This window comes from Ictidomys tridecemlineatus, chromosome 3 (genome assembly GCF_052094955.1).
Source record: "Ictidomys tridecemlineatus isolate mIctTri1 chromosome 3, mIctTri1.hap1, whole genome shotgun sequence".
Lineage (NCBI taxonomy): Eukaryota > Metazoa > Chordata > Mammalia > Rodentia > Sciuridae > Ictidomys > Ictidomys tridecemlineatus.
Genome location: NC_135479.1, coordinates 168068695 through 168094834, shown reverse-complemented (window position 1 = coordinate 168094834; position 26140 = coordinate 168068695). Strand labels below are relative to the sequence as shown.

The 26140-nt window shown below is 34.0% G+C and overlaps 1 protein-coding gene and 1 pseudogene across 1 annotated transcript; both read left to right on the top strand.

Annotated features, from left to right (window-relative positions):
- The first annotated feature begins 13965 nt into the window (after positions 1 to 13965).
- Positions 13966 to 14892, top strand: LOC144375884 (olfactory receptor 5H17-like). Its single transcript, XM_078041317.1, has one exon. The coding sequence runs from the start codon at positions 13966 to 13968 to the stop codon at positions 14890 to 14892; it is 927 nt and encodes a 308-aa protein (XP_077897443.1).
- Positions 14893 to 22626: 7734 nt separating this feature from the next.
- On the top strand, positions 22627 to 23553 carry LOC106145542 (olfactory receptor 5H17-like; annotated as a pseudogene).
- Positions 23554 to 26140: the final 2587 nt, after the last annotated feature.

The following is a 26140-nucleotide window of genomic DNA, read 5'->3' as shown; positions in this document are numbered from 1 at the left end:
CCCTGCAAGGGAGATTTTTCAACATTACAAGAGCAATATAAATAAATAGAGGGAAAATTTCAAAAACACAACAGTTTCACCAAGCAGAAAGAAACGCCAGCAGTATGAAAAGACAAGGAAAGAAAGGACCACAGGCAATGCAGGTCAACTCAACTTTAGAAGAGGTAATAGCTGCAATAGATGGAATGTCAGATAGAGAGGTCAGGATATACATGCTTCAGATGATCTGGAGTCTCAAGGAAGACATGAGACAGCAAAATCAGACAATGAAAGATCACATTGACAAGGAACTACATAAACAAATCCAGGAAGTAAAAGATCAATTTCACAGGGAGATAGAGGAAATAAAAAACAAACAAATAGAAATCCTAGAAATGCAGGAAGCAATAAACCAACTTAAAAACTCAATTGAGAATACTATCAGCAGAGTGGATCACTTAGAATACAGAACATCAGACAATGAAGACAGAGTATTTCAACTTGAAAAGAACATAGACAGCTCAGCAAGTCTGCTAAGAAACCATGAGCAGAACATCCAAGAAATGTGGGATAATATCAAAAGACCAAACTTAAGAGTCATTGGGATACAGGAAGGCACAGGGATCCAAACCAAAGGAATAAACAATCTATTCAGTTAAATAATACGAGAAAACTTCCCAGACTTGAAGAATGAGACAGAATCCCAAATCCTAGAAGCCTACAGGACGCCGAATGTGCAAAATCATAAGAGATCCACACCTAGACACATTATAATGAAGATGTCCAACATACAGAATAAGGAGAGAATTTTAAAAGCCACAAGACAAAGGAAGCAGATTACATTTAGGGGTAAACCAATCAGGATAACAGCTGATCTCTCAACACAGACTCTAAAAGCTAGAAGATCCTGGAATAACATATTTCAAATGCTAAAAGAAAATGGGTTCCAACCAAGAATTGTGTATCCGGCAAAATTAAGCTTCAGGATGGAAGATGAAATTAAAACCTTCCACGATAAACAAAAGTTAAAAGAATTTGCAGCTAGAAAACCATCTCTTCAAAAAATCCTTGGCAAAACACTACAGGAAGAGGAAGTGGAAAACAACAATGAAAACCAACAGTGGGAGGTAGGACAGTAAAGGGGGGAAAATAATCAAAGAGGAAAACAAATCAGGTTTAGTATCATTAATAAACAAATATTGCTGGAAGAACAAACCATATCTCAATAATAACCTTAAATGTTAATGGCTTAAATTCACCAATTAAGAGACACAGGGTAGTTGAATGAATCACAAAACAAGACCCAACAATATACTGCCTACAGAAGACGCATTTGATAGGAAAAGATATACATAGACTGAAGGTGAAAGGTTGGGAAAAATCATATCACTCATATGGACTGCGGAAACAAGCAGGAGTGTCCATACTCATATCAAATAAAATAGATTTGAAGCCAAAGTTAATCAAAAGGGATAAAGAGGGACACTACATACTGCTCAAGGGAACTATACACCAACAAGACATAACAATCATAAATATATATGCCCCAAACAACGGTGCTGCTATGTTCATCAAGCAAACTCTTCTCAAGTTCAAGAGTCTAATAGACCACCATACAATAATCATGGGAGACTTCAACACACCTCTCTCACCACTGGACAGATCTTCCAAACAAAAGTTGAATAAGGAAACTATAGAACTCAATAACACAATTAACAACCTAGACTTAATTGACATATATAGAATATACCACCCAACATCAAGCAGCTACACTTTTTTCTCAGCAGCACATGGATCCTTCTCAAAAATAGATCATATATTATATCACAGGGCAACTCTTAGACAATATAAAGGAGCAGAGATAATACCATGCATCTTATCTGATCATAATGGAATGAAACTGAAAATCAACGATAAAAGAAGGAAGGAAAAATCATGCATCACTTGGAGAATGAACAATAGGTTACTGAATGATCAATGGGTTTTAGAAGACATCAAAGAGGAAATTAAAAAATTCTTAGAGTTAAATGAAAACACAGACACAACATATCGGAATCTATGGGACACAATGAAAGCAGTTCTAAGAGGAAAATTAATTGCTTGGAGTTCATTCCTCAAAAAAAGAAAAAACCAACAAATAAATGATCTCATACTTCATCTCAAAATCCTAGAAAAAGAAGAGCAAAACAACAGAAAAAGAAGGAGAAGGCAAGAAATAATTAAAATAAGAGCTGAAATTATTGAAATCGAAACAAAAGAAACAATTGAAAAAATTGACAAAACAAAAAGTTGGTTCTTTGAAAAAATAAATAAAATTGACAGACCCTTAGCCATGCTAGCGAAGAGAAGAAGAAAGAGAACTCAAATTACTAGCATACGGGATGAAAAAGGCAAGATCACAACAGACACTTCAGAAATACAGAAGATAATCAGAAATTATTTTGAATCCTTATACTCCAATAAAATGGAAGATAGTGAAGGCATCGATAAATTTCTTAAGTCATATAATCTGCCCAGATTGAGTCAGGAGGATATAGACAACCTAAACAGACCAATATCAATTGAGGAAATAGAAGAAATCATCAAAAGATTACCATCTAAGAAAAGCCCAGGACCGAATGGGTATACAGCAGAGTTTTACAAAACCTTTAAAGAGGAACTAATACCAATACTTTTTAAGCAATTTCAGGAAATAGAAAAAGAGGGAGAACTTCCAAATTCATTCTACAAGGCCAACATCACCCTGATTCCGAAACCAGACAAAGACACTTCAAAGAAAGAAAACTACAGACCAATATCTCTAATGAACCTAGATGCAAAAATCCTCAATAAAATTCTGGCGAATCGGATACAAAAACATATCAAAAAAATTGTGCACCATGATCAAGTAGGATTCATCCCTGGTATGCAAGGCTGGTTCAATATACGGAAATCAATAAATGTTATTCACCACATCAATAGACTTAAAAATAAGAACCATATGATCATCTCGATAGATGCGGAAAAATCATTCGACAAAGTACAGCATCCGTTTATGTTCAAAACTCTCGAAAAACTAGGGATAACAGGAACATACCTCAACATTGTAAAAGCAATCTATGCTAAGCCTCAGGCTAGCATCATTCTGAATGGAGAAAAATTGAAGGCATTCCCTCTAAAATCTGGAACAAGACAGGGATGCCCTCTCTTACCACTTCTGTTCAACATAGTTCTGGAAACACTGGCCAGAGCAATTAGACAGACGAAAGAAATTAAAGGCATAAAATAGGAAAAGAAGAACTTAAGTTATCACTATTTGCAGATGACATGATTCTATACCTAGCAGACCCAATATGGTCTACAAAGAAACTGTTAGAGCTAATAAATGAATTCAGCAAAGTGGCAGGTTATAAAATCAAAGGCATTCCTGTATATCAGTGACAAATCCTCTGAAATGGACACGAGGACAACCACTCCATTCATAATATCCTCAAAAATAATAAAATACTTGGGAATCAACCTAACAAAAGAGGTGAGAGACTTATACAATGAAAACTACAGAACCCTAAAGAGAGAAATTGAAGAAGACCTTAGAAGATGGAAAAATATACCCTGTTCATGGATAGGCAGAACTAACATCATCAAAATGGTGATATTACCAAAAGTTCTCTATAGGTTTAATGCAATGCCAATCAAAATCCCAACAGCATTTCTTGTAGAAATAGAGAAAGCAATCATGAAATTCATATGGAAGAATAAAAGACCCAGAATAGCAAAAACAATACTAAGCAGGAAATGTGAATCAGGTGGTATAGTGATTCCAGATTTCAAACTATACTACAGAGCAATAGTAACAAAAACAGCATGGTACCGGTACCAAAACAGGCGGGTGGACCAATGGTACAGAATAGAGGACACAGAAACCAACCCACAAAACTACAACTTTCTTATATTTGATAAAGGGGCTAAAAGCATGCAATGGAGGAAGGATAGCATCTTCAACAAATGATGCTGGGAAAACTGGAAATCCATATGCAACAAAATGAAATTGAATCCCTTTCTCTCGCCATGCACAAAAGTTAACTCAAAATGGATCAAGGAGCTTGATATCAAATCAGAGACACGGCATCTGATAGAAGAGAAAGTTGGCTACGACCTACATGCTGTGGGGTCGGGCTCCAAATTCCTCAATAGGACACCCATAGCACAAGAGTTAACATCTAGAATCAACAAATGGGACTTACTCAAACTAAAAAGTTTTTTCTCAGCAAAAGAAACAATAAGAGAGGTAAATAGGGAGCCTACATCATGGGAAGAAATCTTTACTCCTCACACTTCAGATAGAGCTCTAATATCCAGAGTATATAAAGAACTCAGAAAATTAGACAATAAGATAACAAATAACCCAATCAACAAATGGGCCAAGGACTTGAACAGACACTTCTCAGAGGAGGACATACAATCAATCAACAAGTACATGAAAAAATGCTCACCATCTCTAGCAGTCAGAGAAATGCAAATCAAAACCACCCTAAGATACCATCTCACTCCAGTAAGATTGGCAGCCACTATGAAGTCAAACAACAATAAGTGCTGGCGAGGATGTGGGGAAAAGGGTACACTTGTACAATGTTGGTGGGACTGCAAATTGGTGCAGCCAATTTGGAAAGCAGTATGGAGATTTCTTGGAAAGCTGGGAATGGAACCACCATTTGACCCAGCTATCCCCCTTCTTGGTCTATTCCCTAAAGACCTAAAAAGAGCATGCTACAGGGACACTGCTACATCGATGTTCATAGCAGCACAATTCACAATAGCAAGACTGTGGAACCAACCTAGATGCCCTTCAATAGACGAATGGATAAAAAAAAATGTGTCATTTATACACAATGGAGTATTACTCTGCATTAAAAAATGACAAAATCATAGAATTTGGTGGGAAATAGATGGCATTAGAGCAGATTATGCTAAGCAAAGCTAGCCAAGCCCTAAAAAACAAATGCCAAATGTCTTCTTTGATATAAGGAGAGTAACTAAGAACAGACTAGGGAAGAAGAGCAGGAGAAGAAGACCAGCATTAAACAAGGAGGAGAGGTGGGAGGGAAAGGGAGAGAAAAGGGAAATTGCATGGAAATGGAAGGAGACCCTCAGGGTTATACAAAATTACATACAAGAGGAAGTGAGGGGAAAGGGAAAAATAATACAAGGGGGAGGAATGAATTAAAGTAGTGGGGGTAGAGAGAGAAGAGGGGAGGGGAGGGGAGGGGAGGGGGGACAGTAGAGGATAGGAAAGGCAGCAGAATACAACAGACATGAGTATATCAATATGTAAATCAATGGAAGTGTAACTGATGTGATTCTGCAAGCTGCATAGGGGGTAAAATGGGAGTTCATAACCCACTTGAATCAAAATGTGAAATATGATATATCAAGAACTATGTAATGTTTTGAACAACCAACAATAAAAAAAAAAAAGAAAAAAAACCCAGGTTCAAATTAAAAAAAAAAAAAAGAAAGAAAAAGGCTGGCAGAACAGAAGACAAATATTGAAAACATTTTTTCTTTTTTTAATTTGTTTTAATTAGCTATTCATAATAGTATAATGCATTTATGCACTCTGATACATTATACATAGGTGGGATATAATTTCTCATTTTTCTGAGTGTACAAGTTGTAGAGTCATATTGGTCATGCAGTCACATATATACTTAAAATAATAATGTGCGTTTCATTCTACTATATTTCCTATCCCCATATCCCCTCCCCTCTGCTCCCTTCACTTCCTTCTACCTAATCTAAGGTAACTCTAGTCTTCTCTAGTGCTCACCTTATTGTGCATTAAAATCCACTTATTAAAGAAAACATTCAACCTTTGTTTTGGGGGGATTGGCTTATTTCAGTTAGCATGATATCCTCCAACTCTATACATTTACTGGCAAATATCATAATTTTATTCTTTAAAGCTGAGTAATATTACATTGAATATATACCACATTTTCTTTATCTATGCATTTATGAAGAATTCCTAGGTTAGTTCCATAATTTAGCTATTGTGAACTGAGCTGCAATAAACATTGGCATGGTTACATTGCTGTAGTATGCTGATTTTAAGTTCTTTGGCTATAAACTGAGGAGTGAAATAGCTGGGTCGAATGGTGATTCCATTTTCCATAGTAGCTGTGCCAATTTACAGTTCCATCAGCAATGTATGAGTGTACCTTTTCCCCCACATCCTTGCCAACATTTATTGTTGCCTGTATTCTTGATGATTTCCACTCTAACTGGAGTGAGATGAAATCTCATTGTAGTTTTGATTTGCATTTCTCTAGTTGCTAGAGATGTTGAACACTTTTACATATATTTGCTGATTGTATTTCTTCCTCTGTGAAGGGTCTGTTTAGTTCCTTAGGCCATTTATTGATTGGGTCATTTTTGTGTGTGTGTGTGTGTGTGTGTGTGTGTGTTTGTGAAGTTTTTAGTTCTTTATGTATCCTAGAGATTAATGCTTTATCTGAGGTGCATGTGGCAAAGATTTTCTCCAAATCTGTAGGCTCTCTCCTCACATTATTGATTGTTTCCTTTGCTGAGAAGAAGCTTTTAAATGAAATTGAATCAAATTAAAAACCTTCTTCTCATCAAAGAAAACATTTTAAAGGCCAAAAAGCTAAATAAATAAATAAAATTTTAATATCTAAAGTTTTTTTTTTCAATGTGTCTGTCTTGGGGAATTTAAATGTTTGTGCCAAGTTCAGGTAAAATGATAGGATGCCAAAGTACCCACCAGAAAGCTGGAAAAATATCTTGAAGGCTGTATTTCCTCATTCTTTAAACTTCTAAAATACAATTAGTGATTGATGTACAGGTACATCTTTGACATTTCTCTCCCATCACTGAAATTCCATACATATTTGTACTGATACCACTGATTCTCTCATCCTAAAATCTACAATCACCAGTGTGTGCCAAATTCTAGCTGTTCACCTCTTCCATCTGCTGATATCATCTTCCTTTTTAAACATTGCTACCAGATGATTAACCATTTAAAAAAATATATATATATATATATATATATATATATATATATAGAGAGAGAGAGAGAGAGAGAGAGAATTTTTTAATATTCATTTTAGGGTGGGCACAACATCTTTATCTTATTTGTATGTGGTGCTGAGGATCAAACCCAGCGCCTCGTGCATGCCAGGCGAGCGCGCTACTGCGTGAGCCACATCCCCAGCCCGTCTGACACCTTTTAATCTATTTTCATTGCTACCAGATTATAGCACACATGGTATATGTATCTAGATTTACATTAGTGTATTTGTTCTTGAATCTTTCCAGATTATATGATATACATGTGGCTATGCATATATATAAATATACACATACATACATTTTAACCCTCACCCTGAATTTGCTCACAATGGCAATATTTAGGGTTCTTGACAATAAACACCTTTGGATAATACTTATTTTGGATTAAAAAATCTCTTTAGGATTGCAACTTAGAATTCTTAATTACTCTCTGTATATCTTACATACATACCACAGTTGCTTACACACGAGACCTATTTGTGAAATGTTTTAAAGCAATATAAACCCCATGCAAAAAGCACAGCAAGAATTCATTACTCTTCTTCAAATTTGAAATTTGGAATGGCTGCTGCTTGTCAACTTACCTCACATTTTTTTATAAAGAAATCACCCTTCATTAAATTGAGGTATATATGTTCTTATTACAAGGATTGGGTCCTAGAATTGATATGGCAAATACCAGGGGGGTATTTAGTGTTTGTTTGGCTTTAGTGATACAAAAGTAGATATATATTTAAACTAAATATTATTATTCTATATTTTTGCAGGCTCAATTTGCAAAATTAATGGCACACCATTTTCTTTGTTTTTGTTCCCCTAAAACCAAGGAAATGCAGTGAATGGACCACATTGAAGCTGTTGTTGTTCTTTCTTTCCAAGAATTCATGTGGTTGCATATGTTTAGTTTGTTGATTTATTGCAGTATAATGCTCCCATGGAACAGATGGTTCTTTGTTAGTTAATTAGATTTTTTAATTGATTATTCATTGCTATAACACAGAAGCAGAACTGATAATGTAATCAACTCTTCATTCCTTCAGCTATTGGAAGTTCCATTACTGTAATTCTCCTTTGCTTGGATGAGAAGTTGGATGTTAATGTATAAATATATGGGCAGGTATATAACTTTAGTTTAGTGATGAGGGAACAAGCAACCAAGGGCCACTCTGAATCTCAGACTTCCTTTCAGACTTCTCTTTTGAATATCAGATGTACAGATTATTCTTCTATGAATTGTGCTTCAATGAAATCAAAGTGCTTTATGCTACAGAAATTCATTACAATCACTAGTCCTTTGATACAATCACATTATCAATTCTCTTATCGATTTATTCCTTTATGTAAAACATTTTTGTCATTTCAGTGAGATGTTGGGAAAGGGTTAAAATACACATTTTTACTGAGTCCTTTTTTTGAAAAGATTTTTAATATTTTTCTTTTTGCCCTAAAATAAATTATTAAAACACACATTATATTTAATGGTTATTTAGTACATCATGCAGTGAATTCATCCAGTTGTAAAGAAATCTACTAGTGTAAAATCATGTCCTGTATATACTAAAAATAGTACATAAAATACTCCTTATTATGATGTTTCATTCATTTCTTCTCTTTGATATATAAATAATTCATAGTTACTTTCTCTGTACACATATATAAATATTTTTTCATTAACTTGTAAAACCTTCTACTGGTTAGGAGATTATTAACAAAATTATTCTGGAGAGTGAAAAATCACTTAAGAATGAATATATGCAGATTTCAAAGAAATTTATAAAAATCATCTAAATTACGTTAATCATCAAGGAATGTAATTAATTAAAATCACAGTAGTATATCAGAATTCACTTAATGAAATTACTAAAATTGAAAAGACTATCTGCATTGAAATCATCCATCAACCTTACTCTTGAACTTTCATAGCCAAAGACAGAGATGTTCATAATCCATCAGTTCCTTTCCTGTTTGACTAAAGAACAAAGTCCCTGACTTATGCCCCCAGGCTCTTTCCCCTCTGGTCCCATCTGACTCCTTCCAGCTTCTCCATGTGCAGAATAGTCCACTTCCAATTTGGGTTTGTATAATGATCAAGGATCTCTCATAATCTACATCCTCCAAAGATGAAGTCCTTAGCAAGTGTCCACTGACACAATGTTTAAAATAAAGACTCCAGAATTTACCCTTGCTTTATTTTTTCTTTTGTTTTGCTCTTAGCTACTCCTAACATGTGCCTAGTGGTATTTCTCATTAACTTTTAGCTAAAGTGGAACAGCTAAGCTGCAGTTTGCATGAGAAAGAAAACTTTCCTCTTGAATTTTACTCAGTTGGCTCCTGGAGGGAATCTAAATCTTGACCTAATAAAATCATATTTTGATGAGCTCAGACAGAACCCTACTAATCAAATCACTCAGAATGATATATTTTAATATAAACTGAAATTTCCATACACTGTTCAGAAGTGTCCCTGGGGAGAGAAAATATTGAAATAAAGTGCAAATTTTTTTGTAAGAACTAGAATTGTCTACTGTAACTTTTTGATTCTAAAGTTGGTAATGCATGTGGGACAATCTGGGCTTCTTCTCATACATGTCCTAATCCTCAGTGCCTCTTAGAACAACTTCACTTGTCCTTCAGGGGACCCTGGCAGTCTTAGGGGAATTTTAGATCTCTGCTCCTTCCATTTCTGGAGAAAGCACGTAATTGTAGAACTGTGTGACTCTTGTGTTCAAAGCAAATCTTATATAAACTTTTCCTGGAGATTGTATTATTAAACATCTAGAATCAATCAGTTTTCAAAGAATCGCTACTCTTGTTATTATTGACTCTATGCTATTGTATTTTTTCTGCTTCATAATGTCTAGCACATTTTTAAATTTTTAAAATGTTTTTGTTAGTGCATGATAGTTATGCATAAGAGTGGGGTTTATTTTGACATATTATCCAAGCATGGAATATTAAAGGATCTACAATATTCCTTTCAAGTTATTGGTAAGACAGAAATTATTTCTTTACTTTTAAATAATTTTTTATGCAAGGTAAAAGTACTGATTAGATTGTATCAATTTAGTATAGGTTTGAAAGATACGATCTAATCCAGGGAATAGGAAGGAAAATGGTGCACTAATGGTACATAATTTTGTGCTAAAACCTGGATAAGAAAAATGCTACAAAACTGATTTGTGTCCTTTAGTGATATTTTCATTTTCTTACTAATCTAACTATAAAGATGTCATTTACATATGTATAACTTCAAACAATTTAAGACTAGGATAAGATTTTGAAGTTATAATGATTTTTGTATAAGAAATATTTCTAAAGATTCTGGTAAAATGACCCATTGTGTTTAATTAATCACATGTTCTGAATGAAAATATTAAGTTGTCAATTACTAACTCTGTCTTTTCACACACTCTATCATATATATATATATATATATATATATATATATATATATAATTTATATTTTTATATTTATTTACCAGGAAATATGATAAAACATTTCTTCTGCTACTCTTTCCAGAAGTTATGACTTAATAAGTACACATACAATAATTTACCTTGATGATTTTCAACCATCCAGTGATTAGGATTGCGAGGAGGGAATCCCATTCCAAATAAGAATTCATTCAAACTGTAGTTATTAGTACTGGTTATTTACATTGCCTTAGTTTTCTATCTTTGACTACATGTTATTCTGCTTATAAACATGGGACAGAAAAAGAGGTATGTACAGTTAAACAAGAAATATTTCAAGGAAAAAAATTTAATTACTGTAATAACAAAGATAGAATTAAAAATCTGCTTTGTATATATTGAGGGTAGCAAGCACATGATGTTATGATGATTATAAATAGATTGAAGTGATTGACATAATAAAATAGTAATGCACTAAAATAATATCAACTATTAAAATTTTGTTTCTATTTTTGTTCTCATATTTAAGGACAAAACATCTTTACTATCTGGAAAGAATATTCAGGTAATAAAATCATACATATGAAAATCATGCCATCTTTAAATAAGGATTTTAAATTGTATAGCTCCTTGGACTCAAATTCCAGGAGGAGAGGGGTAGGGATTGCATTTAGAATAGAAGAGAAACATCAGATTCCCTTGGTTCACAACTTTTAATGAATTCCAGGTTAAAACAAACATTTGCATCCAAATCTCTGAACCTTTTTCTTCCTCTCTGGGTCACCTTCCTTAGATACTTCCTCTTTGGTTGACTTTTCTGTACTTATTCATGTCTCTTTTATTCTGTCTAGTTTTTTTCCCCCTTCTTCTTATTTCTTTTTATTCACCCTAAACTGCCTTTCTAATTTCCTGTAACTCTTCTCTCTTTCCTTCCTCTCTTTTCACTTTTGTACATTTATTGCAATAGTGTGCAGGAGAAATGCCTTACATTTGATGAAGGCAGGATGGAAAGGCCAGCCCTTGTCCACAATGCTCCCAGTGCTCAGAGCTCACTCTTTCACTCCTTGCACTGTTGTGCTACTTGTTTCTGTACATGCACTTGCAACTGTTCTCTGAAATTAATTCTATCACATAACAGAAACTGATCTCACTAAAATTTATAAATTTCCACAGTAAAATATCTGTGTTAATGCTTTGTCCTATTAGAGCATTTACTTTGGTATTTTGTGCCATTCTTTACTTTGATCTTCTTTTTTTTGGATTTATTTTATTTTATTGATTTAAATAAATAAATAAATGACAACAGAATGCATTACAATTATTATTACACAGTTGGTAGAGTGCTTGCCTTGCATGCATAAGGCCCTGGCGTTAATCCTCCCCATCAAACACACACACACACACACACACACACACACACACACACACACACAAACAAACAAACAAAAACCTTTCTTCTTCTTCATTATCTTTCTTATTTTATGTCTATAAAGCTTCACTCTCCATTTTCCCCTTCACTTCCGGATGACTCTGATCCCTAATTTTTCTTTTCTTCTTGTCTGTCTCTTGTTTCTCTTATATTCAGTCCAACATCTGAGAGATAATAATAAATAAGTTTATAAAATGGAAATTGACCCAAAGCAATAAATATGGTAGAGGATGGAGGAATCTGCTTGAGAAATGGGCAGGAAAAGGACCCAAGGCAGCCAATTAATAGCAAAAATTATTTCTCAATGTTACCTCAATCAGGGATTCAACTCCTGACATGAACTTCAGGTGTCAAAATCACAAATAACACTACTGATGTGGATGCAGGGTGCATCTTTTTTGCCACGTTCTAAATTCAGTACATTTGTGTTTCACGGGGCAAACCTATACCAATTCTCATCTCTCTAGGTAAAAGGGCCATGAAAAAGTTAGCTTCTAGGACTTTGGGTTCTTAAATGGAGGGTAGCTTCCACCCACCAAAAGGTTTTGTCTTAGGAAGGGGTACAGATGTACCATCTAATAAATGACATCTGTCCATATTGTAAGTTCCTTAATGTAACTTTCTCATGGTTTCCTTCCCCCTCTCTTTTCCTTGTATACAATCTCTGATGGGTAGATCACCCAGAGTTATGCCTTCACCTACTCTGAAGTTACCAGGTCATTACTCATAGGGGTGACGAGCAGAGCCATATTACACCAATATCTCCTGGGTGTTAAGGGGGTTCTCCTTTTGAAAATTTGATAATGAATTGAAGGATTCAGTTTTATTTTTGATATTACTCACCCATTTAACAATTCACTGCTTTCCTCTTCAGGGGCTAACCTCTAACACCACATATGTAACTGAATCCTAGTGACTCTACATTCTGAATTATTTCAATCTGCCTGTTCATTTTCCTAACTTGTACAAATGTCATATTCTATCCAGACTAGGCAATACAAGTATGTTGGCATTGTCAGAGAGGAGTTTTTAAAGTATAGATTCTTAACTCTTTCATGAATAACTGTTTTTATACTGATACCTCATATTATATATATATATATAATGTATATTATATATATATTTAATACATATAATGCATATTTCTGTAGTGATACCTCACATTATATATATATATAGATAGATAGATAGATAGATATTATATATACATATATATATACAGACACACACACACACATATATGGTATAAAAAGACCATTAGATGTGTTTATTGGTCTGTGACCTCTTGGACAATAATAACAGTTTTCTCATTATTTCCTATGCTCTATTGTCCCATTCATATAAAATTTTTGCATATTACAAACATTTCATTTAACATATTTGATCACATCATTACACATCCTAAAACATCTTAGTATAAGAGCATATTATCTGATAAGTAAGTTTCAAATTTTTTCAAATGACATTCATTTTAGTTTGTAATCCAGGTCATTCAGATAGTTCTGTAGATCTTGAACCATGTCTAGGACATCAAATTTCCAACCACATTCAACAGTTCCCAATAAATTTATCACAAATTTAGAAGGCCTCTCATTTTCTCTAAATTTCTGTTTTCCTGTATGTTTATTTATTTGAATTTTGGGGACTATATGTTATTCTCTAAAACTATTAATGTCCTTTGAAAAAAAAGTACAATTTTATCTGAATCTTTGTCTTTCAATATTTTCTTTATAAATCCTCATTGTACCCAAGTATGGTGACATTGCCTGTAATCCCAGGAGCTCAGGAGGCTGAGGTAGGAGGATCCCATGTTCAAAGCCAGCCTTATTAACTTACTCAGGTCATATGCAACTTAGCAAGACTCTGTCTCTAAATAAAATGCAAACAAAAACGATTGGGGCTGGGAATGTGGCTCAAAGGTTGAGTGTCCCAGGGTTCACTCCCCCGTTGCCAAAACAAAGAAAGAAAGAAAGAAAGAAAGAAAGAAAAGAAAAAAATTCTCATTATATATATGTATTTTTTAACATTCATTACATTTAATTTTATTTCATTTCAGGGACATCCTGTGAGGCATGGAAGCAGCAAATGCAACTTTGCTGACAGAGTTTGTTCTCACAGGACTTACACAGCAACCACAGTGGAAACTCCCCCTGTTCCTGGTGTTCCTGGCAATATACCTCATCACTATGGTGGGAAACCTTGGTCTGATTTCTCTGATCTGGAATGACCCTCAGCTTCACATCCCCATGTACTTTTTCCTCGGGAATTTAGCCTTTGTGGATGCTTGGTTATCATCAACAGTGACCCCAAAGATGCTGGCCAATTTTTTAGACAAAAACAAAATAATGTCTTTTTCTGAATGTCTGATGCAATTTTTTTCAGTTGCATTTAATGTGACTGCAGAATGCTTTCTCCTGGCAGCAATGGCTTATGATCGCTATGCAGCCATATGCCACCCTTTACTGTATCCTGTGATTATGACCAATAAACTATGCTTACGGCTACTAGTTTTGTCATTTGTAGGTGGCTTTCTTCATGCCATACTTCATGAAAGCTTTTTATTCAGGTTAACCTTCTGTATTTCCAACAAAATACATCACTTTTATTGTGATGTTATACCTCTGTTAAAAATTTCATGCAATGATACTTCTATTAATTATCTAATGCTTTTTATTTTCTCTGGTTCAATACAAGTTTTCAGTATTGTGACTATTCTTGTTTCTTACACCCTAGTGCTCTATACAATTTTAAAAAAGAAGTCTGAAAAGAGTGTAAGAAAAGCCTTCTCCACCTGTGGAGCCCATCTCTTTTCTGTGTCTTTATACTATGGCCCCCTTCTCCTCATGTATGTACATCCTGCATCTTCACAAGCAAATGATCAAGACACGCTTTCTCTATTTTACACTGTCATAATTCCTGTGTTAAACCCCTTTATCTATAGTCTAAGAAACAAGCAAGTCTTAAATGCACTGACAAAAATGTTGAAAAGAAATATTTAGATGTCATTAATACCTGTTGTTTCATTAAAACAGTCATGAAATTGTGGAGTTATTTGTACTGTCCTTAGTATTATTGAAATGGTTTCTCAGAACTGTTATAAAATGTTAATGAATTAAGTTTTTAGTACTCAAATATATACTTAAACCATTTGTATATCTCATTCAGAAACATGTATGAAATTTCAATTAAATATTCTCATCATGGTGGAATAATTAATGTAGAAAAAAAGTGGAAACACTTTATGGTTTGTATTTTCTTGCTTTGTAAATAAATTGAGTACTAGTGTAATTACACCCAAAGGAGCTGAGTATGATACTTCATACAGATAGGCTGGGCCTCAGTCATTTATTCCACAGTGGTGGCAGGTTTGTGTTGGAGCAAATAGAAAAAAAATCCCAGGATATTGGTCAATCATCACATCTTTATGTTTTGGGGAGGAAATGGTGACTTTCAGTTCTTGGAGTAATTGAACTCACATATCACATGAGGAAGAAACAAAGTGAAATGCAATCCAGATACAATGAGAAGGCAATTAAACCAGTGAAGGCATGGATAAAGAGTGAGTGGTTGTTCTCAACTCTTTTGCCTCTGAGTAAAGAGAAGATATGAATTGCTTATCATTATCTCTCTTGAATTTTGAAGCTCTTTCTAGATGTGCATATTTGTATTGGGCAATCTGAAGAGCCTTACTAATTCAAAAAGCTAATTTATTAAATTAAAGGTTTTAAGTATGGGTAGACAAAGTAGTAAAAATGCTGGCAGAATAGAAGACAAATATTGAAAACATTTTTTTTCTGTTTAAATTTGTTTTAATTAGTTATTCATAATAGTAGAATGCATTTATGCACTTCGATATATTATACATAGATGGGATATAATTTCTCATTTTTCTGAGTGTACAAGTTGTAGAGTCATATTGGTCATGCAGTCACATATATACTTAAAATAATAATGTGCATTTCATTCTCCTTTCTTTCTTATCCCCATATCTCCTCCCCTCTGCTCCCTTCACTTCCTTCTACATAATCAAAGGTAACTCTAGTCTTCTCTAGTGCTCACCATATTTTTAATATTTTTCTTTTTGCCCTAAAATAAATTATTAAAATACACACATTATATTTAATGGTTATTTAGATATAAAGTATATCATGTAATGAATTCACCCAGTTGTAAAGAATTCTACTAGTGTTGGAGTAAAATCATGTCATGTGTCTACTGAAAATAGCAGGAAAAAACCTCCTTTTTATGGTGTTTCATTCATTTCTTCCCTTGGATATTTAAAATAATTCATAGTTACTTTCTCTGTATGCATATAGACATATTTTTCTTCATTAACTTGTAAAACCTTCTACTGGTTAAGAGATTATTGAGAAAATTATTCTCGAGAGCGAAAAATCATTTAAGATTTAGGGAATAACAAGTAAAATCAATCAGAAATGGAAGTTTGCTTTTTTCTCAAAATATTGATTGCTGCAGTCTGTCTAGGCACCAAATAACCGAACCACCACAAAGCCTTGTAGGTTCAAACAGCAACTCTTTATTCTGGAACTCTCACCAGCACTCTACACACACTTCCCAGGAACACACTCCCTCCACTGGGCTCCAGGCGCCAATTCTCTCAGAACTCCAGGAGAACTCAATGGGAATTCCAAAGTAGTGGGTGCCCAAGGCAGCCGCATCCGCCCTAACCCCCCCCCCCCAGCCTCCCTATTCCTTAGAGCAGGGTTACTTTTCATCAATTCCCTCTGGCAAAATGCCAAGTGTCGTTCGGACTAAACTGTGGCTCTCAACACCAGATTATGGTCTAGAGATCTCAGTATTTTATGACATATGAATGTCTGTCATAAAGTGTCTGAACAAATCTGGTCTAGGATTTTGCAGGGTGCAGGTATTGGCTGGAGCTATTTTAAAACTGAGTATGAAACCATATCCCACATCAAAATTTTGTGGAGAACTGTGCAAACTCAGAAACATTGACTCCATCACTAGGTTGACTCTGCAATATCAGTGCTACTGGGTAGGGCATGCATAAAGAAAATTTTTTGTTGTTTTTTTGTTTGTTTTAATAAACAGTAACTTCATAATAGTTAAGATATGGAGTCAACCTAGGTGCCCTTCAACAGAGGGAAGGATAAAGAATATGTGGTATATATACACAATGAAGTATTCCTCAGCCATAAAGAAGACTGACTTTATGACATTTTTCCAGTAATGGATGGATATGAGAGACTATCATGCTAAGGGAAATAAACCAATTCCCCAAAACCAAAGGCCAAATGTTTTCTCTAATATGTGGATTCTAACTCATAATAAGGGAGGGAGGAGAGAAGTATAGAAGTTAATTGAATTAACAAAGTAAAATGCACAGCCTACTCCTTTTTGAATTATTCCTCTCAACAGAAACAGCTTTTAGGTGACTTGGTAAATGGCTCAGAGTATTAGACCCACGAACATAGTAAATGGTCTCCAAATCCAAAATGACCATTAGATTTGGGACATATTTTGGTTGTGTGAATAATAAGGTGTAGAAACTTATGCTTCACTTTTGAAGGAATATCTTGATATGTACCTTATTGATGGATCATTAGAAATGTCACTGGGGTAGAATTCTTTTGAAATTTTAGTCTGAGAATATACCTAAAACAGAATTCACAAACAATTTATCTGATATTCATATGTATGGTAAAGGGGGAAATCTCCAAATCAGAAATTATAACTCTAATTATTTAATAAGAATATAGGAAGTGAGTGGGTCAGGGATTACCTCAGTGGTAGAGCATTTCTCTAGTATGTATGAGGTCCTTAGTTTAATCTTTTGCAACACAAACACATGTAAACACACACACACACACACAATACAAAACAGGGTAATCATTTCAATAAATATTTCAAAAATGAATATATGCAGGTGTCAAAGAAATTTATAAAAATCATCTAAATTATGTTAATCATCAAGGAATGTAATTAAAATCACAGTAGTATATCAGAATTAACTTATTGAAATTACTAAAATTTATCTATATTGAAATCATCCATCAACTTTGCTCTTGAACTTTCATAGCCAAAGACAGAGATGTTCATGATCCATCAGTGCTTTTCCTGTTTGACTAAAGAACAAAGTCCCTGACTTATGCCCCCAGGCTCTTTCCCCTCTGGTCCCATCTGACTCCTTCCAGCTTCTGCATGTGCAGAATAGTCCACTTCCAATTTGGGTTTGTATAATGATCAAGGATCTCTCATAATCTACATGCTCCAAAGATGAAGTCCTTGGCAAGTATCCACTGACACAATGTTTAAAATAAAGACTCCAGAATTTACCCTTGCTTTATTTTTTCTTTTGTTTTGCTCTTAGCTACTCCTAACATGTGCCTAGTGGTATTTCTCACCAACTTTTAGCTAAAGTGGAACAGCTAAGCTGAGTTTGCATGAGAAAGAAAACTTTCCTCTTGAATTTTACTCAGTTGGCTCCTGGAGGAAATCTAGATCTTGGCCTAATAAAATCATACATTGATGAGCTCAGACAGAACCCTACTAATCAAATAACTCAGAATGATATATTTTAATATAAACTGAAATTTCCATACACAGGTCAGAAGTGTCCCTGGGGAGAGAAAACATGGAAATAAAGTGCAATTTTATTTGTTAGAACTAGAATTGTCCAATGTGACTTTATGACTTCAGAGTTGGTAACGCAAGTGGGACAATCTGGGCTTCTTCTCATACATGTCCTAATCCTCAGTGCCTCTTAGAACAACTTCACTTGTCCTTCAGGGAACCCTGGCAGTCTTAGGGGAATTTTCGATCTCTGTTCCTTCCACTTCTGGAGAAAGCACCTAATTGTAGAACTTTATAACTCTTGTGTTCAAAGTAAACCTTATATAAACTTTTCCTGGAGACTATATAATTAAACATCCAGAATCAATCAGTTTGCAAAGACTTGCTACTCTTGTTATTGTTGACTCTGTTACTGTATTTTTTTTCTGTTTCATAATACCAAATATATTTCTTTAATTTTTAAAATGTTTAGTACATGATAGTTATGCATAAGAGTGGGGTTCATTTTGACATATTATCCAAGCATGGAATATTAAAGTATCTCCAATATTCCTTCAAGTTATTTATTCAAGTTTATTTTCTTATTAATTTAACTATAATCACTTCATTTACTTTTGTATAACTTCAAACAATTTAAGACTAGGATTAGAGTTGAAGTTATAATGATTCTTGCATAAGAAATATTTCTGAAGATTCTGGTAAAAAGACCCATTGTATTTAATTACTCACATGTTCTGAATGAAAATATTAAGTTGTCAAGTACTAATTCTGTCCTTTCACACATTTCTGTCATATATATATATATATATATATATATATATATATATATATATATTCATTTATCAGGAAATATGATGAAACATTTCTTCTGCTACTCTTTCCAGAAGTTATGACTTAATAAGCACACACACAATAAATGATCTTGATAATTTTCAATCATCCAGTGATTAGGATTGCATGGAGAGAATCCCATTCCAAATAAGAATTCATTCAAAGTGTAATTATTGGTACTGGTTATTTACATTGCCTTAGTTTTCTATCTTTGGCTACATGTTATTCTGCTTATAAAGATGGGACAGAAAAAAACGAGATATGTATAGTTAAACAAGAAAGATTTCAAAGAAAAACAAATTTAATCACTGTATTAGCAAAAATAAAACTAAAAATCTGCTTTGTATATATTGAGGGTAGCACATGATGTTATGATGATTATAAACAGATTGAAGTCATAGACATAATAAAGTAGTAGTGCTGCAGAATGTACTAAAATAATATCAGTTATTAAAATTTTGTTTCGATTTCGATTTCATATTTAAAGACAAAACAATTTGACTATCTGGAAAGAATGATCAGGTAATAAAAGTACATATGTGAAAATCATGCCATCTTTAAATAAGAATTTTAAGTTATATAGCTCTTTTGGACTCAAATCCAGGAGTAGAGGGGTAGGGATTGCATTTAGAATAGAAGAAAAAGATCAGATTCCCTTGGTTCACAACTTTTAATGAATTCCAAGTTAACACAAACATTTGCATCCAAATCTCTGAACCTTTGTCTTCCTCTCAGGGTCACCTTCCTTGGATGGATGCTTCCTCTTTCTTTGACTTTTCTGTACTTACTCACATCTGTCTTATTCTCTGTCTAGTTTTTTTCCCCTTCCTCTTATTTTCTTTTCATTCACCCTAAACTGCCTTTCTACTTTTCCTGAAACTCTTCTCCTCTCCTTTCCTTCCTCTCTTTTCTCTTTTGTATGTTTATTGCAATGGTGTGCAGGAGAAATGCCTTACATTTGATGCAGGCAGGATGGAAAGGCCAGCCCTTGTCCACAATGCTCCCAGTGCTCAGAGCTCACTCTTCCACTCTTTTCACCGTCGTGCTACTTTTTTCTGTACATGCACTTGCAACTGTTCTCTGAAATTACTTCTATCACATAACAGAAAGTGCTCTCACTAAAATTTATAAATTTCTACAGTAAAATATCTCTGTTGTTAATGCATTGTCCTATTAGAGCATTTATTTTGGTACTTAGTGCCATTCTTTACTTTGATCTTCTTTTTTTTTTTGGAATTATTTTATTTTATTGATTTAAATAAATAAATAAGTGACAACAGAATACTTTACAATTATAATTACACAGTTGTTAGAGTGCTTGCCTTGCATGTATAAGGCCCTGGATTCAATCCTTAGCAACACACACACACACACACACACACACAAAAAAAAAAAAAAAAAAAAAAAAAAAAAAAACTCTGTTCTTCTTCATTATTTTTCTTATGTTATAACCACAAAGCTTCACTCTCCACTTTCCCCCTTACTTCTCGATCACTCTAATCCCTACTCTTTTTCTTTTCTGTCTCTTGTTTCTCTTATGTTTAATTCAACATCTAAGAGGTAATAATAAATAAGTTTACTAAACAGAAATTGACCCAAAGCAATAAATGTGGCAGAGGATGGAGGACTTTGCTTGAGAAATGGGCAGGAAAAGGACACCAGGCAGCCAATTAAAAGCAAAAATTACTCCCCCATGTTATCTCAATAAGAGATTCAATTCCTGACATGAATTTCAGATGTCAACATCACAAATAATACTACTGATGTGGATGCAGGGTGCATCTTTTTTGCCACGTTCTAAATCCTGTACATTTGTGTTTCACGGGGCAAACCTATACCAATTCTCATCTCTCTAGGTAAAAGGGCCATGAAAAAGTTAGTTTCTAGGACTTTGGGTTCTGAAGTGGAGGGAAGCTCCCGCCCACCAAAAGGCTTTGTCTTAGGAAGGGGTACAGATGTACCATCTAATAAATGACATCTGTCCATATTGTAAGTTCCTTAATGTAACTTTCTCATGGTTTCCTTCCCCCTCTCTTTTCCTTGTATACAATCTCTGATGGGTAGATCACCCAGAGTTATGCCTTCACCTACTCTGAAGTTACCAGGTCATTACTCATAGGGGTGACGAGCAGAGCCATATTACACCAATATCTCCTGGGTGTTAAGGGGGTTCTCCTTTTGAAAATTTGATAATGAATTGAAGGATTCGGTTTTATTTTTGATATTACTCACCCATTTAACAATTCACTGCTTTCCTCTTCAGGGGCTAACCTCTAACACCACATATGTAACTGAATCCTAGTGACTCTACATTCTGAATTATTTCAATCTGCCTGTTCATTTTCCTAACTTGTACAAATGTCATATTCTATCCAGACTAGGCAATACAAGTATGTTGGCATTGTCAGAGAGGAGTTTTTAAAGTATAGATTCTTAACTCTTTCATGAATTACTCACTCTGTTTTTGTAGTGATGTCTCATATTTTTTATATATACATATATATATGTATATATATATATATATATATATGTATGTACATATATATGGTATGAAAAGACCATTAGATATGTTTATTGGTCTGTGACCTCTTGGACAATAATAACAGTTTTCTCATTACTTCCTATGCTTCATTGTCCCATCCCTATAAAATTTTTGTATATTACAAATATTTAATTTAAAATATTTGATCACATCCTTACACATGTTAAAAGGTCTTTAGTATAAGAGCATATTATCTGATAAGTAAGTTTCAAATTTTTTCAAATGACATTCATTTTAGTTTGTAACCCAGGTCATTCAGATAGTTCTGTAGATCTTGAACCATGTCTAGGACATCAAATTTCCAACCACATTTAACAGTTCCCAATAAATTCATCACAAATTTGGAAAACCTCATTTTCTCTAAATTTCTTTTTTTCTGTATGTTTATTGATTTGAATTTTTTTGCTATATGTAATTCTCTAAAACTATTAATGTCATTTTGAAAAAAAATACAATTTTATCTCAATCTTTGTCTTTCAATATTTTCTTTATAAATCCTCCTTGTAGCCAGGTATGGTGACACTGCCTGTAATCCCAGGAGCTCAGGAGGCTGAGGTAGGAGGATCCCATGTTCAAAGCCAGCCTCATCAACTTAGTCAGTTCGTCAGCAACTTAGCAAGACTCTGTCTCTAAATAAAATGTAAACAAAAAAGATGAGGGCTGGGAATGTGGCTCAAAGTTTAGGTGTCCCTTGGTTCAACCCCGGTTGCCAAAAAAAAAAAAAAAGAAAAGAAAAGAAATCCTCATTGTATTTTTTTAAACATTTATCACATTTTATTTCATTTCAGGGGACATCCTGTGAGGCATGGAAGAGGCTAATGCAAATTTGCTGACAGTTTCTTCTCACAGGACTTACACAGCAACCACAGTGGAAACTCCCCCTGTTCCTGGTGTTCTTGGCGATATACCTTATAACCCTTGTGGGAAACATTGGTCTGATTTCTCTGATCTGGAATGACCCTCAGCTTCACATCCCTATGTATTTTTTCCTCGGAAATTTAGTATTTGTAGATGCTTGGTTATCATCAACAGTGACCCCAAAGATGCTGGGCAGCTTCTTAGACAGAAGCAAGATGATACCTCTAGCTGAATGCAAAACACAATTTTTTTTTCCTTTGTATTCAGTGCAACCACAGAATGTTTTCTCCTGGCCGCAATGGCTTATGATCATTACGCAGCTATCTGCCACCCTTTACTGTATCCTATGGTAATGACCAATAGACTATGCATCTGGCTACTGGTTTTGTCATTTGTAGGTGGCTTTCTTCATGCCTTAATTTATGAAAGCTTTCTATTCAGACTAACCTTCTGTAATTCCAACATAATACATCACTTTTATTGTGATGTTATACCCCTGGTAAAAATTTCATGCAATGATACTTCTATTAATTATCTATTAATATTTATTTTCTCTGGTTCAATACAAGTTTTCACCATTGGGACTATTCTTGTTTCTTATACCCTAATTATTTTTATAATATTAAAAAAGAAGTCTGAAAAGAGTGTAAGAAAAGCCTTCTCCACCTGTGGAGCCCATCTCTTTTCTGTGTCTTTATACTATGGCCCCCTTCTCCTCATGTATGTACATCCTGCATCTTCACAAGCAAATGATCAAGACATGCTTCCTCTATTTTACACTGTCATAATTCCTGTGTTAAACCCCATTATCTATAGCCTGAGAAACAAGCAAGTCATAGATTCACTGGTAAAAATGTGTAAAAGACATTTTTAGAATTTAGATCTCATATCAATATCTGTTCTCTTTTCATTAAAAATTTCACAATATTATGTAGGTAAACGTGAATGTTTTCAGTATCCTTCAAGGATTTTTGCAGTTATTGTTGTTCTATAATATTAATTCTTAAGTTTGTAGTATACAGTTAACTTTTTAAAATTTCATAAATCAAATTTGTAAATATCATTACTTGAGCCTTGGTAATATGTAATTAAATTTGCTCAAAGGATAAACACATAGCTGATATCAACTCACTTCAAGTTTAATAAAGAAAATATCATACAGTTAAATTTAAGTTTACATGTTGTCATTAGGAGTGGTTCATAGGATAGACTATGACAAATAAGAGGGAAGCAATTTAGTGTATTTTTCACTTACAAGACAGAAACCATAGAAATATTTATACTGATATTATTCTGTTATTCTATATTTCTTAAGGTCCACTTCACATAATTAAAACAAATCAATCTTTCTTTATTTTCTTCCTTCCTCCCTTCCTTCCTTCCTTCCTTCCTTCCTTTCTTCTTTCCTTTTTCCTTTTCTACTACAGATTGAACTCAGGGGCACTTAACCAATGAGCCACATCCCTAGCCCTTTTTCATATATATATATTGGTTTTTTTTCATTTTGAGAAGGAGTTTCACTAAATTGCTTAGAACCTTGCCAATTTGCTGAGGCTGTCATTGAACTCACGATCCTCCTCCCTTAGCATGTACTTGGGACCCGTGTTTGTCCTGCTTTTTGTTGCCCTGAAGGTTACCAACCAAACCCAGGATATGGAGTGAAATGATCACATTCAGTTCATCATTCCAATAACACATGCTGCATACATGTAGTTTGTTGTATTTTAATAATATATTATATTTTCAAGGAACTAATTGTTTTCTGTCAAGTTATGTAGATATTTTCTTGTTTATTTACCTTATAACAAGAAAGCAAAATTGACAATGTAGTCAAGGATCTCTTCTGCTATCAGGAAGGTCTATTGCTATAATTCTTCTTCTCCTAGATGAGCAAGTGGGCATTAATCTATGAATGCATGGGCAAGGAATATAACCTTTCAAGTCTTGCTTTAATTTTGTTGGATTTGGAACAAAAAATCCAGGCTTATATGAAACAAACTTTCTCTGTAGACTTCTCTTATTTGTATCAGGTCTACAGATTGTTCTTCTCTGATTTGTGCTTCAATACAATCCCAATACTTCATGCTCCAAAAATTCACGCAAATCGTTAATCCTTTGATGTGACTCCAATATTACTTCTATTTTAGAGTCTTCTTTTATGTTCACTATTTTTTTCATTTCAGTGAGACTCTGGGATTGAGGTAAAATGTGCACTTTTGGAAAGCCCTTATTTTTTTTTCATATTTTGGGGGGAGTACTAAGGATTAAACTAGGCACTTTACCATGGATTTTCATCCCCAGCACTTTTTTTTTTTGAAACCTGGGTCTTGCTAATTTGCATAGAGCTTCACTAAGTTGTTCAGGCTGGCCTCAAATTTATGATCCTTCTGCCTCAGTCTCCTGAGTCACTGGGATTATAAGAATATGCTACCACTCCCAGCCCAAGTCCTTAGTTTTGACAAAATATTCAATATTTGTCCTTTTGCTTTAAAATAAATTATGAAAATACATACAAATTATTTAATGGACATTTAAATTTAAAGTATGATATCTTTTAGCTAAGTCCTAATTTTCTGAAATAGTGCTTATGATTTTGGATTAAAATTGTTTCATAACTACAATGATAACATAAGAGAAATACTCTTGACTGTGATGATCATCTATTCATTCCTTACCTTGGATAGTTAAAAGAATTCATAGTTCCTCTCTGTATAAACATCTATATACATACTTTCTTAATAATATTACAAGACCTACTATCATTCAGAATATTGTTGACAAAATTATGTTAGACAATGAAAGTCATATTTGAGATTTTGGAGAAAAGTAACTAAATAGAAGGTAAAACTGGACACTTTTTTTTTTTTCAAATGTAGGTTGCGGACTAAATATATCAGGTTTTTATTGCATATTTGTATTGAGTAAGTGCCAATACTTACATGGTCTAAGATATTTTGGAGGGTGCTTAGATGGTGATATATTTTTTGGTACTGGGGTTTGAACTTGGGTGTGCTTATTCATTCAGCCACATCATCATATCAGCTTGTGGTTTTATTTGTTTGTGTGTTTGTTTTTAGAGACAGGGTCTCACTAATTTGCTCAGGGCCTTGTTAAGTTGGTGTGGCTGGCTTTAAAGTCATGATATTTCTGCTTCAGCCTCCTGAGCCATTGGTATTACAGGTGTATTAGAATCCTTTGGGGACCTGTGCAAACACATAATGTTTGACTCCATAATCAGACTGATGCAGCAATGTTAATGCTATTGGAGTGTGACCACACTTAGAGAATCATTGTGTTTAATAAATAGCAAAGAAAAGTTCATAATGTTAACATATGCTAAAGACATGTCAAAATGTAATGTCCATCATCCTATATTCTCTATTTCAGAAGAACTGTGAAAACATTCTTGATTTCTACAATCTGATTTGTGCTTTCCTAATTTGGACAGGAGAATGCAGAAT

Excerpts from the sequence above, each read along its gene's own strand:
- LOC144375884 (XM_078041317.1), top strand. The coding sequence starts at position 13,966 with ATGGAAGCAGCAAATGCAACTTTGCTGACAGAGTTTGTTCTCACAGGA.